Raw genomic sequence first — 17,179 nt, 5'->3', positions numbered from 1 at the left:
GGGGTTATATACTAAAACCATATGACCGACAGACCCTCTTGACATTACCACAGCTTCAGCATCGCCCAAACAAGAGCAAGCGAAATCATGAATCAGAGTAACGGTAAGTTGCCTCAGTCGAATCCCCATTCAGCTTGCTTGGGTGTCAATGTACTAAATACGGCCGTCACAGATCTCGCGAATAGTGCGGCGTCTCCTTCAGGTGGCTCGGGCTACACGCTGAATCACATCGTCAATTACGGCGGTTATGATAACCCTGCTCAAGTCCAAGACTATCAAGCGTCAGACGAACTGACTCGCAACGAACTGCGCGCTGAGGCAGCGTTCAATACACCCATGGTCCAGCTGATCATCAAGGACTTTTGCGACTTGAGCGAGCGACTGGAGCAGATCAGGGCCATGGCTCCCACACAGAGTGGTCTACAGTACTGGGTTCGCGACTCCGCCAACGGAAGGGGTATCATCGTTGCTGAGTGTGTCGAACTCTTGAGGTACGCGCCCGGATACACCGTGCGTGTTCCGCGGGACGTGCGATTAGCATTTGAAGCCCTCAACACCCTCGAACTCGTAAACCAAGCTATGTATCACAGCCTCTCGGGGTATCTACGATACCTCGAAGCCCAACAGCCGGCTCAGGCTCTCCAAGCTTACCAACCACCACCACCACCTATTCTACTTAAACGCCAGGACCAGATCGTTGTACCGCAAGGACCTAGAACATCCGGCGTTCGTTCCAGTGGTTCCGCTGGTATCCATCGGTACGAGTGGCCAGAGTCTCGTAAACTTGCCTGGCTTTGCATCACCCCACGTATGGTTCTACCTGAGAAGGCTTTAGAATCCTCATACTGTTCCTTCAACAGCGTAGCGCTGTGGGACCATGTTGACGTCCGACTGATTGGACCCAACATCGAGGTGACTCTTGTGGAGATTGCTGCGGTAGGCTACTCAATCCCTCCCCCATGCGCGCAAAATGAACTGACGAAGGATGCAGTTCTTTCCTCGAGCAGCCTCATGTTGGAGGGCTATCTGGAAGCGCTTCGAAGCGAGCGGATGGAATCTTCATAAGCTGCGTGAGCTGATCGTCAGTACTAACTGCCTCTGTCTTCAAGACCCTTGCTAACGAATCTCAAAGTTCTACTCCCGCCAGCTTAGTGTAGGCGATTTACGGGCCCACTCCGCCGGCAGTATGAAGAAGCATCGACGAGATGCTCGTGATCACCCTTGCGCCGCCGCCGGTCTTACGCTCTCTGCGATCAATACCGATCGTGTGAACTCAACTACCGAGTTCTGCGATCTTCGCGACTGCTTCCTTGTCAGCCTGGGCGACGGACTAGTATACTGGCCTGGAGGAGCTGATCAGGGGGTGCTGACCCTTGCTGTCTGGCACGCTCGTCGTCACGGCCATAATAACGTACGACTATCTCAACTTGAGCGTTACGTCGAACAAGTACAAGAGGAAATGGTTAAACTATATGGTCCTCTTCCACAGCCTAGTCCCCTTGGTCTCTATCAGACTGATTGGGAGGCGCTGGAGCGAATCTTTCCGCAGCAGACTTACGATGCGACTCGGGTTCATGATCCAACCTACGATGTCGTCCGAAAGTGGTGGGCAGCGGGACGGTATTTTCACCAAGACTAAAGAAGTCATGACCGCAAAGACGCTCCAGGAAGATGTACATAGCCAGCCAACAGGTCCTTCTATGCCTGGCTGATGGATGGTCATAGCTGGCGAAAGGTCGTGTTAGATATTCAGAGCTGTGCCTACAGCTTACGCTGTGTTCTTAGCGCAATGTTACATGTTCTATGTCTTCCCACTAAAGGCCTATTTTATCAGTGTCTCTCTTACTGACAATATGCACATTGATACCCATTCCAGTAAGCATTGACGATGTCAAAATGGAACTAAGACTAACCTCGTTGGATGCGGAGCTTCACTACGCAGCCTTTTCAGATTGGTTCTCGTACTAGTGTGTTTCTTCCAGCGCCCTTTCTGGCCTGTGTGATACCCGAGGCAAGAATCTGGCTCGAACTCTGCCTCCTCTCCAACTTTACAGACTTTTGCCAGAACCTATACGACGGAAGAGCGATGCGTAAGTTGACACCCCTTGTCTGAAGGTCATGTATTGCGTCAATATACGCAGCGCCTGCACAATGTTGGTAAAGCTCATCATAGCCCTAACTTGAGATCCACAGCGCCTCGCAGAGACACCTATGACGGGTCTCTAGACCTCTTCCAGCGCACAATGCTCGGTATACCTAGCACAACAATGTCGGAGGACTACTATGTGAACGCAGTTGCCCCTCCAGGGCAGTATATGCGCCACCTGAGCGAAAGCACCACATACCTGGATGTACAAGGACCATTCACAGGCCCAGGAGAGTACGATACCTACTTCGATGACACGAACTCTCTGGGAGCTGGGAGGGAGAACTTCGGCCTCGAGAGCTGGAATACGGCGTCCAGCAAGCCGGCGATCGTCAACCGTTCACAGTGCACTTCGAAGTGCAACGCTCAATTCCCGCGCGCGACGACCAACCAGGCGACGATCAGCTCCAGCACCAACACCGGTGGGCCAATTCAGTCAAAAGAAAGTTGTAATGCATCGCTAATACACGCACTAGCCTTTCCAGCATACGACTTTGACTATAGGATAGCTTATCCGCACAGGATAGACGAATTCGAAAACGCTACACCGCCCTTCCCATACCCGCAGTCGCTTCCAGGAGACATGACGGACGTCGGCTTTAATAGCATTAATCAACAATTCCGTAGACGTCCGCAGCTGGGCTTCGACGAGAGGAGCTGCGGACAGTTTGCATCTAAGTCATCTTCTCGTCTTCAGAAGCCTCGGAATAACATTGCACCTACGGGGCTCACTCTTCCGCAGGATTCAGCCCAAACCTTTCTCTCTCCAGATCCGCTCTACAGCGCACAGCCTCAAGTTCTCCCCGATTTGAAGGGCGCACCGGTGCCAGGTACGAATCTGCTCAGACTCAGCCACGCATGCTTTCTGGGGACCATACCCCTTCCAGATATGGCATTTCATGCGCCTGGTATGGCCATATCTGCAAAGACTGAGGAAGTGCTTCGAAGACCTGTACCAGAGTACAAGGCTGGGGTCACTTCGGTGGTGGATGTATCCATGTCATCTGGTATGTTGGCCGTCCAGCCCTCTCTTACTGTTATTTGGCCTTAGGTCACTGGCAATAGTCTGTATTGATGCATGTCCACCTCCCATCTAATTAGAATTTGTAGGAGATAATTCTCGGAGTGAACATGATCTCTTTGATCGACTCTCGTCCCCTACCCAAGTAGATCGAGTATTTCACCGCCTCGAGAGAAGAACACTGTGAAGGAGGTCTCTAGTCGGATAATGGCGAAAGAAACGTAGTTGTCGTTACTGTGCCACGTCAGGATGGAATTCACCGGGTCGGTGAGCGCCGCGCACTGTTTGTAGCTGGATACGTTGAGAACTGCTTTTTGTAGCACACACCACATGGAATCAATCAGACAAAGTGTATCTGACCCGAAAATTGTCCTTTGAAGTTTGGTAGCAAACCCGGTTTATTGGGAATCGAGCACGATCGAGTAAATTAAGATGATATCAAAGCTGGTTTACCATAGCGCATCCCGTGCTCGACGCCTTGTAATCTGTGGCGACAAAGCTGCGGTGTTTAGAGTCTACCCGTCAAGGCCACTTCTACCGCTCGCATTATTGTCTTTTGAGTATCTTCTAGCATCGCGACAAGTCTTTTTAGATCTTCTGATCTATTACAATCTTCTGTAAAAGACCGGATATTTGAGAGCAGATGGTGGCTGTGAAGGCATCATAAAGGCTAGCGCAGCCCCTTGGCCGCAACAGCCGAACGCGGACGTTGTACCCTCGTCGACCCTTTCTTTCGCCCACCTCAACATCCAATTGCTGCTTCGCGCCCTTCTTGACTCGACATACACACAGCAGCCATATCTCCCCAAGCTCGCTAGTATACCCATCCAGTGCAATCCTTGACAAAGACATCTGGTAAGACTCGCATGACGCGCTGAGTCCATCGTCCACTGACTTGCCCGCCTTGCTACAGATACTATACTCCCAAAACCGATCGACTAACTTCAAAGTCGTTGCCGCAACAATCAGCGCACCGCAAGTTACTCCGCTAGGCTCACGGCCATCTCCTCCGAGGAAGCCATCAATGCCGCCGCAGCAATTCCCCAGTAATTGGGCGCGACACGAAAGCCATTCGTCCACGGAGCGAGCCTCTGAGAGCGACAAGCCCTCGCGTATACCGCAGTCCCACCCTATCGGTGCGATGTGGTCCACCGGCGCAGACGAATTCGTCTTCGGCGCTACCCTCGGCGTAGATGAAGCGCGCCAGTCCGCGCATGACCATCAACAGTTCCCTGGCGCTATGTACCATGTACTGGAAGATGAACAGCCAGCGTCGTCGTTCCTGTCGCAGTCTATGCGCGATCCAGAGACTACTTCGCTGGCTGGTGACCTTTCCGCGTACGATTTCGCCCCTCATGAGCCCCTTCCAATGCCTACAGGCAACATGTACCCCACGACGCGATATTCGACATATGATGCTCCATCTATGAGCATATCTTCTATACCTCAGGTCCGTATCGCGTCCAAAAGAGAACCCAAGAAGACTACGATGAGAGCGCCCAGTAAGGCTAACGGAGTGACCAAGCCTTACCAACATACAACCAGTATAAACGTCAAGGCCATCGCCAATTATGACTTTGAAACAGGGAACGCCTATCGGTTACAGCCTGCTAGCCCATTGCACAGCGGTATATCAACGCAACTCGCCATGCCACTGTCGAGCTCCCTCGGACCACGAAGTGACTCGCTGGACCTGGCAGCAGCAAGCTTATACGCCGAGGAAGACAGTCGCAATGACTTACCGACACCGCATATTGAAGCCGACGGCGAGATCTCCGCAGCGATATGTCTTCGAACGCCAAGCGAGTGTCAAGGAGGCAAAAATCTTGCTCGAGCATTGGGCTTCCTTGGAGGTAGAACCAGTCCGATCGGCCCCGGCGTCTCAGGCTTTGACTTCACATTCGCCGACCTTGTCGACGCGAGACGCCGATATCCTGGGCAAGTCATCGTACATCGACATACGCTTCTTGGTTCTGAAGACTATAGCTCAGCATTCGAAGAAGACGCACGGCTGAGCCGAGACTGCTGCAATCAAGCTATCCTAGAATTCTCTCCGGATTCGTTACCGAAAGGCACCTACCTTCTCGATCTTGGCGGCGGCTTCCATGTCACAGTCCCGCTTGATCCAATAACCGAAGCTACGTTCAAGCAAGGCGGCCAAGGAACCATACCACCCGAGGGTCTCGTACGTATCGCCACGGAGATGAACATCGACATGAAAGACTACCGTGTTGATGGTAAACCGCACCCGGTATACAGTATGGGCGCCCCAAAGCAGGTTGATATCCGGTACTTGGGCTCGACACCGATAACTATAGTGGAGATGGCGATCGTGAGTATATGTTGGGAGCTCAAACAACGACCCCGCAGCTGATGTATCGTATAGTGGTTTCCCGCGCATGGCTCACTCTGGCCGGACTGGACACAGCGATTTGCTCGAAGCGGCTGGACGCAAAACAATATCGCTGACTTGATTGTGAGTTCATTCTTCCTTGCCGAACCGTATCTCTCGTGGGCTAATTTGACCAAGAACCGAGCTTACAACACCGACGCCGTCGAAGGTATCGGCCCATCGACAATCAGTCAGCAGACGAATAAACATGGTCGTGAGATCCAAGAGCTGTCTGGCTCTCGTGGTCAGGAACAACAGCATCTGCCTGCGATCGCGGCTCCTCCAGTTACATCTTTCTCTTGCGAGAATTGGACACCGCCTGGCAACGAATACAGACTAGTCGACTACTACGTCCGCGATCTTGCGAACGGCGTCGACCGTGATGACTTTCCGTCCGGTTCAGACAGGGGCTTTCTGACTCAATTGATTGAGTATGTCGTCGACAACCCAGAGGAGTGGGGTGACCTCTTGCTCAGCGATGTCCAATTCATCGAAGATTCGGAGGGTTACTTTCAGACAACAAACCCTTCTTTTGGACCTGGGATGGAGAACCCAGACAAGGAAGCATTTCGTCGCCACAATCCAGTCTTGAAACGGTATCGCAAGACGATGGCAGATTATCGCATCCGGCAAAAGAAGGACAAAGCGAAAGTCGCGATGGGAAGCCAAGACCAGGCTCAATGATCAGTGAAGCTGAGCTGTAGACATACCCGTCATTCCAGCTACCGCTATTCCCTCTCATAACACTTAACGGATGTGTGCTATGGATAGAGCCGAGATCTGTCTCACAGAGGTCTCAAAGCCATCGCCCAACTTTCGATACTGCGATAACCCCCTCAAGAGGCCGCCATCTCGCCATTGCGGTCTCACGACACGACGCAACCATATGAGGAACACGGTCTTGGGTATTCATCGACTTCTGCGAGAACCTCGGCGATGCGTCTTGACCAAGGGTCCTGGTGCGTCATCTTTGAGCAACGGCAGAAGGGCTGTCGGAAAAGTTTGTTGTTGAAAACAAAATGCGGTGGGATGCGAACTAGGCCCAAAACTGTAACATTGCTTCACGTCTTGCGTGTGAAGCCACCCGGTCACAATGTTGCTCCAATTGAGAAGCTTCCTCTCGTCTCAAGGATCGGCCGGAAAAATGCTTCAACACTGCTCCTCACTTCCTGATCAGTCACGTCACATCCTAGCGATAATATTAATGTAAGCCATACAAGGGAGAGATTGCGTACTTAGCATCGGTTGATCAATTGGCCAGTCGATATCTTCAGAATACTTGTCAGTCCTCTCCAATTCGCAGAGTGCGTCACACAAGATCAGTTACGACAAGAGAAGGATTGAGTCAAAGGATTGATGGATTTATATATCTACACATGATATAAGGGTCGACAAGAAAGACCGCAAATACAGACTTCGTATGTGGTGGCGAAAACTCTAGACTCATTTGTGTGTTGAGTAAATTCTGGTCCGGGACAGAGGCAGTGTATTGGGTACCCCTTTTTGTCTTCACGAAAGCTTCATTATCCTACTTTCTTACACGCACATTGTGTACACTTTTCCTTGTGACCTAATCAAGACTGATTAGTGTCACGAAAAAGTCAGGTGGATTGATGCTATACTTCAGTGCCTCTGTCGCGCAGATCATTGAAGTACATGAGAAGAGACGACCAAACCAGTGAAAGTCATGCTATAGGAGAATCTGGTCGGGTATCATGAGCGTTGCATTGGAACAAGACACATTGGAAGACAACGAAGCAATTGAATAATAGATCCCGCAGTTGTTCAAATAATTTAGTATATGATTTTGTGCGTGTTGCTGCGACATTAGTCTATGGGACGGGTAATTTCTAACATAGTCGAGCGGTTCACACATGTGACATTCGCTCAGATGGCAAAGGTTATTACGTTAAGTACAGCGCGAAAAGTTTAGGTGATGATACAAACGAGTGTTTATTGTAATGTTGATCTCCGACAGTATCATGCACCGCCTTCGTTCACGTTAACTAAAACAATTCGCACATTACTCTTATACATTGGCAGGCCTATGACTGTATCGCTGGAATAGCCTCGCTTCCAAGCTACGATAGGCAGTCTAGACATCCACATGCCTCTTTTCCATATATCCGCCCGTATTCATCCTCACACTTGAACTTCACCACAACACGCCGCTCGAACCTCAGTCCTCCCACCTATAGCCATGACTCTCTACATCCTTCCTCACCATAGCCCGATATTCCTCATGCAACGCCACATGCCTCTTCAGGAACCCCGCATCGCTGTAGCCGGCCTGAAGATTTCGATCGATAAGCCAATACGCAATGAACGCATCTAGATCAGCCAGCATAAGCTTCGAGTAAATCATGAGCTGAGCTTGAATGAGGGCTTCGGTAAAGGGACCGCGGTCAAGACCCTGGGGGAAATTGCAAGGATGAACACCCTCGGCGCAATCGATAAGCGCGTATGGTGTCTTGGTGATGTCGAAGCCTATGTGTCGGTTGACACCGGGTGTGAACGTGTAGTGACTGGTCGTGTGAATGATAGGCTGCGGTGCAGGCGGCGCAGCTCCTTTGACAGGCTTTGTCACCCCCTTCTTCTTCTTCCAGTCCTTTACCCAGGTGCGTGCGTCCATACCGAAGAGACAGTCCAGACCCTGGAGAAGGTGCTGACGATTCTTCGTGATGAAATGTCAGCTCGGTACAATACGCGCGTTCGGGTAGCCATGGAAGAAGACTCACGATGATCCAAGCCTGGAATCTTGGGTTGATTCCGCTCTGTGCGAAACGGGCTTGTACTTCGGGAATCTGCGCATGTAAGGGAAAGAACTTGAAACGAGTTAGCAGTATCTCGAGAGACTGTTACGAGTTTCATACCGTAAGAATCTCCAACGCGGTCAGCGGGATAGTGAAGACGGATAGATCGAATTGTGAGGGGGTCACAATACTGTGCAGTGGATGGAAAGGCCTCTGAAGTACATCGCGGGGCGGCATCTGGTTGTACAATCCGGTATGGATGAGTTGATGCGATACGGACGGCGAGTATAGGTCCGTGAACCCAGGTCCAAAGTAACGCATGCTCTTGTTGCCTTCTTTGAAGTACCCGTTTTCGTCGAAGGTAGTGCGGCCTTTCTTGACTTTGACGTCGTGCTCTGAATCGAAGTCGTCATCGTCGTCTTCGTCGGCGAGGGCGGAAGTCGGTCCAGATCTCGAGCGCTTTCGGGTGTGCACTCGTGGGGTAGCGCCGCTAGGCGCACGCGCACGTTGCTGGTTCTCCCTGCGGTTAACGTCGGGGTTGTTGTTAGGTGTTTTCCGGGGCGCTTTGGAGGCAGTGCCACGCTGGCGGCCGGTGGTGGGACTGCTCATGACCGTGATCGAGACGGGAGACGAGAGACGAAGAGGCTTGATACCATTAAAAGATTGGGCGTGTAGAAGAGGCTTGTTTTGTTTGCCAATACTCCCTCACTCCAGGAGATAAGCGAGCACCCTAGAACCGACTTTGACGTCAGATTTTCATATTTGCTTGTCGAATCCTAGTGAAATCTCCATCTCTTCGGGGTATTTCACGTAAGAGGGCGTGCAGCTCCTCAACGCGACAAATCTGGGGGCGGAGGAGAGAGCGTAGCGCTAGTAGACCGGACCACGGAATTCTAGCAAGTGAATCAATCGGCTGCCTAGTAGCAGAGCAGCAATGAATGGGAACAGGCTACGATTTTGACTCGGACTGGGGCATCGTCTTGGTTTGGGCTAGCCATTAAGAACATACTTCGATAGGCAATATGATTGTGATAGCTTTGAGAAGCAATGAAAGAATTGGGCAGCCTGGAATACCAGTCATCAGAATTGATGAATACCTTGAATATACCTACACATGCATCTCGTCCTGATCGGACAAGCTCCAGAAACGCTGCACAATCGCATCAGGAAGCGCAGGCAGGTGGGTCTTCATTGGGCGTACCACCAGCTCCTCGCCCTTTCCCAGGCAGAGAAGCACAGCAGACCCGTTGCTTGTCTTGTCTTCAACCGTCGTCTTTAACTCTCCCAACAACCACACAAGCTTACGAAGGGCTCCTTGTCGCTTGCTGTCATCCTCGTAGTTCTTCCTCATGTCCTCCGGGGTGAAGGTCTTCTCGGTGGAAGAGAAGACGCCATCCTTGTTTGTTCCAAGAGACCACCGCGAAGTCCTACCGACCCAGATCTGATCGAGGGGCTTACTCTGGTTGTTGCTCTTCAGTTCCATTGTCTTGCTGTGCGGGATCAACTTTCCTGCCAGTAGCACAACGGTCGAGTCAGAGCTTTCGGGTCGGATGGTAGTGCTCGCAATCTCGGGCTCAGGATGCGATGTCGATTTCGCCAACATTTCCTCGATTTCGTTCCGGGAGGGCTGCTCATCGGGCATGTATGCGTCTGTCTCTGCCCTTACCACGATGTTGAGGCCACCGAAATCGTACTGTATGGTATGGTGATGTCCTTCCGCATCTTGAAGATCTGGTTCCAGTTGCGTCGTCCAGGCAGCCTCAAAGTTACGCCCGTACGATCCGTTGGTAGAGCCAGCCATACCAGATCGAAGCCGTCGCCCCACGATCAGAGTGTTGCCAACAACGTGGAGAGTAAGTGCGAATGGCTGGCATGATACATCCTTCACGTATGTAATGAGCGCGGTCATTGATCCACGAGCGACGAGGACATCGACGTCGTCGAAACGCTTGCTTGGCATCATAACAGTAAGAGCCTGGAAGAGTGGCTCGAACTGGAATCGCGGTACCTTGGCTACATGTTGATCGATATAATAGCGTCCTGTATCTGGCTCCAGTTTCAACGGGGCAGGTGGCTTCGTGAACATCGGCGGAGTCCCAGGAACGTAGATAGTAGGAGTATTGGTGTACGACTTAAAGCTGTAGCTGCAAAGAAGCTCATAGCCCTGATCCGACACATGGTTTGGCGACTCGGGTATCGCCTTGGCCAGCATATTGAAGATGATATCGTTGCTCGTGTTGGCGTTCATCCAAGGATCATCCCGTCTGCGCTTTAGATACCTCTTCCACCAAGCCACGGCGGACTTCCACGTACTGCCTTCTACGTAGACACGGTCGAGGGCGATGATGGTAACCGAGTAAACAGCTAGTGCAGCCAAACCCTGCCACTTGCTCCATGACTTGGAAATATCCATATCGGCAGACACCAGGTCCGACTCGTATACTGCAGTCGAGAGTGGGCTGAACAACGTGGAGCAGGTGGGGAGTCAGGAGGATCGTGTGCTGCACTCTTGCTTCAGTAGTCGATCTAGGGGTTGAGCGAACGTTAGGTAGAGTGGTGATAAGCTTCCGGGTGGTCGGTGTGTTGAGCTAGGCGGTAGGATGGTAGAGTTCGTATATATCGATGAGCAATAAGGTGAATATACGGCAGGAGAAAGGCGAGGCTACACTCATAGGCTGCAGCCAATAGATGGCAGTAACGTAGGGAACGATCAACATCTGCCATGAGTGCCTGCTTCATTACGCCGACCCCGATGGGATTGAGTGAATTCATAGCGAGAGAGCTGCAAATCGCGGTCGGCAATCGCTGCCTTCGAGTCTATAACTCGAGATTAGCGAATCCAGTGATTGCCATCAAAACTAGCAAATCATCGCGCCCGCAAGCAGCGTGCGGTGATTTGGTACAGCTTGACCGCTCCTCTGTGACCGCATGTCTCAATTGGAGAAGGCAGCAGGCGTTTGTCAGGCTACCATGCCGAAAGCGCAGTGCAGTCTTATAGGCTCAGTCCAACGTGGCCGAGCCATCCAAGCGTTTGTCTCGGTGTAAAGCAAGGCGACGATATTGACGAAGACATCGAATCATCGAGCTCCCGAGGTCGTCTCGCTGACGATCGGTATGTCGGCGGGGAAAGTGCTGTCCTCGTTTAATCAGTGGCGTGTCTAAGTTCTATGGGCTCGCATTGTAGCGTCGATGCCCGAGTGTTGATTCAGCATGGCGAGCATCTGCGTGGGGGAAAGCTGTTGGGCGAGGTTTGACAGCTCGATGGCCGAAGTTCGAGGACGCGACGCGTGTGCCACCGTCCGCTGACGTAATGGCTCGAGTCCCAAAACGCGCTACGATCTCGCTAACCCCAACAAGCTGATCACGTGCATGGCCCGAAGTCCGTCATCACCGTGCAGCAGACTTCATAGCGACCTCTCGACTTGATTCCGCTAAGATGACACGACCATCTACATACCCCGACAACCACTATTACTATCGTGCCACCGGTGCAGACGCCGATGCGATCCCTCCCCCTTGCGGCACCACGTCATTCGGATGACCCAGACTCATCTCCGCACTCGAACCCCCATTTCCTTTTATGCCCACAAGCTCCGGCAACGACGATAGATCGAATGGTATTCGCTTCTTTGTACTAGTGCCAGTATGTTGTCGCTGCTTCCGCCGATGAAGAAGCCAAACAGGCGCGCACATGGCCATCAACAAAAGAATGGCGAAGCCCACCGCGATACCGGCAATCGCGCCTTTTGGTAATGGCGATTTGCTTGATGAGTCGGGGTTGGAAGGAGTGGTCTCTGGCTCAGGCGAAGGGAAATTCAAGGAGCAGGAAGATGAGCCGTCCGATGCGGTTGAACACTCGGGTGTAGGCAGGATCAACTGGATTTGCCTGGCGTCGACAAGGTTGCGCCATATTTCGTCAGACAGGGTCGTGGTAGTAGTGACGGGAGCTTTGCCTTCAACGCACACAACCTCCTCTAACGTGGTAACGTCCGTGCCGGGAAGGCTGAAGCAACCCTGTTCCACTGCCAGGTTTGTGTTCCCTGCGTTAGTACGGTAAAAGCTGTACCGATGAGTCAATCAACTGAAACTGTCATGCTGTGCATACACAAGAAGAACTTACGAAGGACAGCATGCGACTTGAGTGTAAGTAGAAGATGTGCTGAAAGTCCTCCGTGCTACATCAACCCATCCTTCTGGACATTGATTTGCCGGAGAATACAAGAGGTTTGAGTGAGAAGAAAGGTAGGGGCCGAGCCAGTGTGTTCCTGGCGGAAAACATTCACTTGCCAGAGTGGGCTTGCCGTCAGATCCGCATGTCCGGTCTCTTTCCCACGATGCGCAGCTGCTGCTGCCTTCTGCGTCACACTCTCGAACGGGAAGGGAACAGTAAGCTGGTGCGGTGAAGGGCGTAATCAGCGACCCGTACGGGGCTGTGGAGTCTGGTGTTGTTACGGGCGACGACGATGTGCGGGAAGTGATGTCTATGTTGCTGGTAGGAGAGGATGATGATGCTTGTTCGCTAGCAAAAGACGATGATGATGATGTAACGGGAGAGTCGGCCATCTTGCGGATGTGAGAGGATAATTTTGGCTACGAGCAGACGACGATAAACATATGGGGACCAAAGGCACCCGTGCATTCATATGCAACGCCTGGCACCGGGAACATTATAATGCGGCGCATGATACCGTCGGCTAATGAGAGGATGGTCAACGGTGTGACGAGATTCGCAAATGTTGCTTGAGTTCCGCGCCGTATGCTGCGCCGCACATCTGCCCATGCGTTAAAGCGGGTGAGAGATTGATTCTTGGCAACCAACCTTGCCGGAAATCTTATGTTGTGTATATGACAATGATTGGCACAAGGGATGATCAAACAGAGCTGCGCATGCGCAGTGAGATCCCGCGCTCGGCATGACCGACCCGCGCACGTCAACGGACTTAGGAAGGCGTAATCGTACAAAAGCCTGACCAAGAATCACGAATACGAGAGAGGGGAAGGTTCAGTCGGTCTCGAACGACCAAGCGGTTACAACGTCTTGCTCTTTGCTAAACAGTATGGGTATCAATATAGTAACAAACGAAGAAAAGATACACGCCATCAAACCCCATCAACGTCCTGATGTGAGCGCTGTTTCCAATCTCGGCGACCTCACCTCCGGCTGTGGATGGAACAAACCATTCGAACTCGCCATCTGTGTAGGCGGAGAAATCATGCCATGGTTTCCCACAAACTCAGGTAACGCGTCGTGCTCTCCACTCGGGCTAGCCTTCGGTATCGGCGCGTGGTGATGCTGGTTTTGTCGGCGACGCCAGAGGAAGAGGAGTCCGCCGGCGAGTGCCAGTGCGGCGACCGCACCCACAGCGATGCCAACAATGGGACCTGTACCGAGACGACGTGATTTGCGTTCTGGGGTATCCGCAGGTGGTGGGTTATAATGAGGAGGACCGAAATCTAATGTTGGTTCGCTAAGAGGGGTGAAGGTTGCCTCTGAGGCCAATGCAGTGGTAAGAATCACTTCCATTTTCGCGGCCCAAACGGCTGTGTTGCCGCTATCATCTTCGCTGGTAAACCATTCAGAAGCCAAGCTTCCATCCGTCTGGCAGGCCAAGACCGAAGTCGAGTTGGCGGTCCAGGTGATCGAACTGGTACAACTCGCGAAATAATAGGTATGCGCCGAGTAACCGCTGATAAACAACGTCAGTGACTGCCAAACATGCTGGCCAGAACCTACTCACAATGGACAGCATACTGCGGTGGTCCGGCTTGACGAATCTATAATCTGACTTTGTGTTGCCCACCCACCAGGACATCCTGTAGCCGGGGAGTATGTCAAGAGCGAGTATGGGAATGGACTGCCTGGAAAGCATTCGCTAGCACGGGTGGGGCGTCCATTTGAACCGCAGGTCTGATCGCGCTCAATGAACCCACAACTTAGGGTAGGTGTGCCAGTTGAAGTTCCACTAGACGGTGTCTCAAGAAAACATGACGACTTGACAACGTTGTTGCAATAAGACGGCGGAGTGAAAGGGGTCATAATCGAATAGGAGGGTGTCGCTCGCGTGAAGGAGGAACTGAAGGAAGTCGTCATGGATGCGGTTGCGAAATCGGCCATGGCTGAGGTCGGAGAGGCGATGAAATCGCGTACCACTGCAAACAGGTCGAGACCAGCAGCGAGCATTTGTAGTACTCACAAGGGATGGGAAGGATGAGGTCAAAGCGCAGCCCTGCTCCGCCGCCCCCATGCTCCCGTTGTGTGAGACCATGCAAGCCTCGCGAGTTGCTTTCCTCTCTCCAATGAGGGTGTGGGTCTATCAACAGGCGCGTGCAGACAGCATGCATTCCGCGGTGCGCCTTAAGCCACTTTAGGCTCATTGGGTCTTGCTAGGATCTTGAGCGAGATTTCAATAAGGACATGGCGTTGAGTCGCTCGCCTGGTTTGTTTTCGGCGTGTTGAGGACAAAGCATCCAGGCAACCTCCGACGGCATCGTGGTTGACGTCTGTAGTATGAACGATGAATTAAGAGTATGACTGTGAAAATGCTACGCGACGTATGCAAGGCTGACCACCCTTACCTTTTGACAGCGCGATTCGCGTTTAGACTTGCCTTGTGGGATGCGGTGTGCGGGCAGTGATGGCGTTTGGGGGCCAAATTTCCTTTGACAGCATAACAACTAGGTGGCACAGTTACCAAAACATTGGGTCTCGATGCTGGCTGTGGAGGCTGTGTTGCTCATGCGCTCCATCCCAAGCAATAGCATACCGCCTATCAAGAGATTGCGATAGGAACATTGTGTATGTTATAGGCAACGCGATTTGGAAGACCGGCGTGTTTTCTGCGCGTCGTCGTTTTGCCAAGGAATCGTGGCGGTACATTCGGGGCAATTGGGCAATAACGCGAAGCAGAGGTCGCAAAATCGCGTGCGCATGTGTGCGAAAGTTCGCCATGATTGGAATGAGATGGAGGAGAGATGGAGTGTCGTTCAGCAGCGGTTGAGTTGAGATGAGGTTGGAGTTGTGTAGTGCAAGGCTAGAGGCTCAGGCAGCGTGGCGGCGAATTGCGGGGAAGGCGCGACCAGTACTGCAGCCCCCGACGTCTGTGGATAAGCGAACCTTGATACATCTGATCTTTGAACTCTGGCTTACGAGAACATGGGCTGATTAGTATACTCAAGTTGAGTGAGCAAAAAGGCCCGGCCTGGCAAGAGGGCAATTGCCGAGAGAACGTGACCTGGCGATATGTGGCTCCGAGATCCTCGGCCCAGCCGTCGCGACTATGTTGCCCCACAACTTAAGTTAAGAGCTGTCTCCGCCTCCGCATTCACTCGCCATCTCCCCTAAACATCGCCCTCTTCTCTCACAAACCTCAATTAATCGCCCCTCTCTACCTTCACAATGACCGACCGCCTCAAGTCCATCGTTTCGCACATGACGCCCTCGGCCAGCGGCATCTCGGCCCTGTAAGCTCCACCCGGACAGACATGACACGTGAAGAACGCGCGGCGGATGATAAGGGAAGAATGCAGCGCTGACAGCCATCGACAGTACCACCAAGAACCCCGACGATGTTGTCATCACCCTCGCCTTCCGCACACCCCTCACCAAGGCGCATAAGGGCGGCTTCAAGGACACGACCCTTGACGGCATCCTCGTCAAGACGCTCAAGCAAGTCGTCGCAAAGTCGAACCTCGATCCCGCCGTAGTAGAGGACATCTGCGTCGGCAACGTCTCAGATGCCAAGGCTGCCTACTATGTCCGCGCTGCTATGCTTGCCGCTGGCTTCCCCAACACCACATCCGGCTCGTCGCTGAACCGCTTCTGCTCGTCGGGACTCAAGGCCGTACAAGACATTGCCAACCAGATCGCCGTCGGCAGCATCGAGTGCGGTCTCGCCATGGGCGCTGAGAGCATGACAGCCGGCGGCGACAGGCTCGAGAGGCCGTTCGTCGACGAGGTGCTCGAGAACCAGGAGGCGAAGGACTGCATGCAGCCCATGGGCCAGACGTCGGAAAACGTCGGCAAGGACTTCAACATCTCGCGCGAGCGCCAGGACAAGTACGCTGCCGAGTCATACCGGAGGGCTGAGGTCGCACAGAAGGCGGGCTGGTTCGACGACGAGATTGCGCCCATCACCACCCAGATCAAGGACCCCAAGACAGGCGAGGTCAAGACCGTCACCCTGACCAAGGACGAGGGTATCCGCGCCGGCACCACATTCGAGAGCCTGCAGAAGGTCAAGCCTGCCTTCCTTCCCCACGGCGACCGGTCACACGCCGGAAACTCGTCGCAACTCACAGACGGTGCCGCTGCCATCCTCATGATGAAGCGCTCCATGGCCGAGAAGCTTGGCCAGCCCATCCTCGCCAAATACGTCGGTGCCACTGTCGCCGGTCTGCCACCCAGGATCATGGGTATTGGCCCATCCGTCGCCATCCCCAAGCTGCTCTCCAAGTTCAACATCACCCTTGACGACGTTGACCTAATCGAGCTCAACGAGGCTTTCGCTTCCATGGCCGTATACTGTCTCGAGACACTTAAGATCGACCACCAGAAGCTCAACCCAAGGGGAGGTGCTATTGCGCTGGGTCACCCACTTGGCTGCACTGGTGCGCGTCAAATTGTCACTGGTCTAAGCGAGTGCAGGAGGCAGAAGAAGAAGGTTCTCCTTACCAGTATGTGCATTGGTACTGGTATGGGTATGGCCGGTCTGTTCATCAACGAGCAGAACGTGTAAGATATTTAGTTTGGTATATAGCGTTGTATATGAAGCCATTTTTTACCGTCTACATCGAACTTCACTCATCTTCCCCGGCCCATGCGTATTCAAATCCTTCCGTGGCGTCCTGCCTGCACTACTCCGCCCAAG

At 52.8% G+C, this 17,179-nt stretch overlaps 6 protein-coding genes across 6 annotated transcripts; 4 read left to right on the top strand and 2 right to left on the bottom strand.

Moving 5' to 3' along the window:
- Positions 1-87: 87 nt before the first annotated feature.
- J4E92_006379 (uncharacterized protein) lies at positions 88-1,065 on the top strand (the record flags this gene model as incomplete). Its single annotated transcript, XM_051497747.1, has 2 exons — positions 88-103; positions 134-1,065. 2 exons carry the CDS (start codon positions 88-90, stop codon positions 1,063-1,065), a joined length of 948 nt encoding a protein of 315 aa, XP_051352394.1.
- Positions 1,066-2,243: 1,178 nt separating this feature from the next.
- On the top strand, positions 2,244-3,197 carry J4E92_006378 (uncharacterized protein; the record flags this gene model as incomplete). Its single annotated transcript, XM_051497746.1, has 1 exon — positions 2,244-3,197. One exon carries the CDS (start codon positions 2,244-2,246, stop codon positions 3,195-3,197), a length of 954 nt encoding a protein of 317 aa, XP_051352393.1.
- A 1,618-nt stretch (positions 3,198-4,815) lies between these two features.
- Positions 4,816-6,243, top strand: J4E92_006377 (uncharacterized protein; the record flags this gene model as incomplete). Its single annotated transcript, XM_051497745.1, has 2 exons — positions 4,816-5,499; positions 5,554-6,243. The coding sequence occupies 2 exons, from the start codon at positions 4,816-4,818 to the stop codon at positions 6,241-6,243; spliced, it is 1,374 nt and encodes a 457-aa protein (XP_051352392.1).
- Positions 6,244-7,738: 1,495 nt separating this feature from the next.
- J4E92_006376 (uncharacterized protein) lies at positions 7,739-8,921 on the bottom strand (the record flags this gene model as incomplete). The annotated part of the gene is made up of 2 exons (XM_051497744.1): positions 7,739-8,233; positions 8,535-8,921. 2 exons carry the CDS (start codon positions 8,919-8,921, stop codon positions 7,739-7,741), a joined length of 882 nt encoding a protein of 293 aa, XP_051352391.1.
- Positions 8,922-9,420: 499 nt separating this feature from the next.
- J4E92_006375 (uncharacterized protein) lies at positions 9,421-10,725 on the bottom strand (the record flags this gene model as incomplete). Its single annotated transcript, XM_051497743.1, has 1 exon — positions 9,421-10,725. The coding sequence occupies one exon, from the start codon at positions 10,723-10,725 to the stop codon at positions 9,421-9,423; it is 1,305 nt and encodes a 434-aa protein (XP_051352390.1).
- Positions 10,726-15,708: 4,983 nt separating this feature from the next.
- J4E92_006374 (uncharacterized protein) lies at positions 15,709-17,047 on the top strand (the record flags this gene model as incomplete). The annotated part of the gene is made up of 2 exons (XM_051497742.1): positions 15,709-15,773; positions 15,859-17,047. 2 exons carry the CDS (start codon positions 15,709-15,711, stop codon positions 17,045-17,047), a joined length of 1,254 nt encoding a protein of 417 aa, XP_051352389.1.
- Between the last annotated feature and the right edge of the window lie 132 nt (positions 17,048-17,179).

The sequence above is a fragment of the Alternaria infectoria genome, assembly GCF_024043175.1.
Source record: "Alternaria infectoria strain BMP 0036 chromosome Unknown scaffold_9, whole genome shotgun sequence".
In the NCBI taxonomy this organism is placed as follows: Eukaryota; Fungi; Ascomycota; class Dothideomycetes; order Pleosporales; family Pleosporaceae; genus Alternaria; species Alternaria infectoria.
The sequence above is the reverse complement of the archived record's forward strand: the minus strand, read 5'-3'. Positions and strand labels throughout refer to the sequence as shown.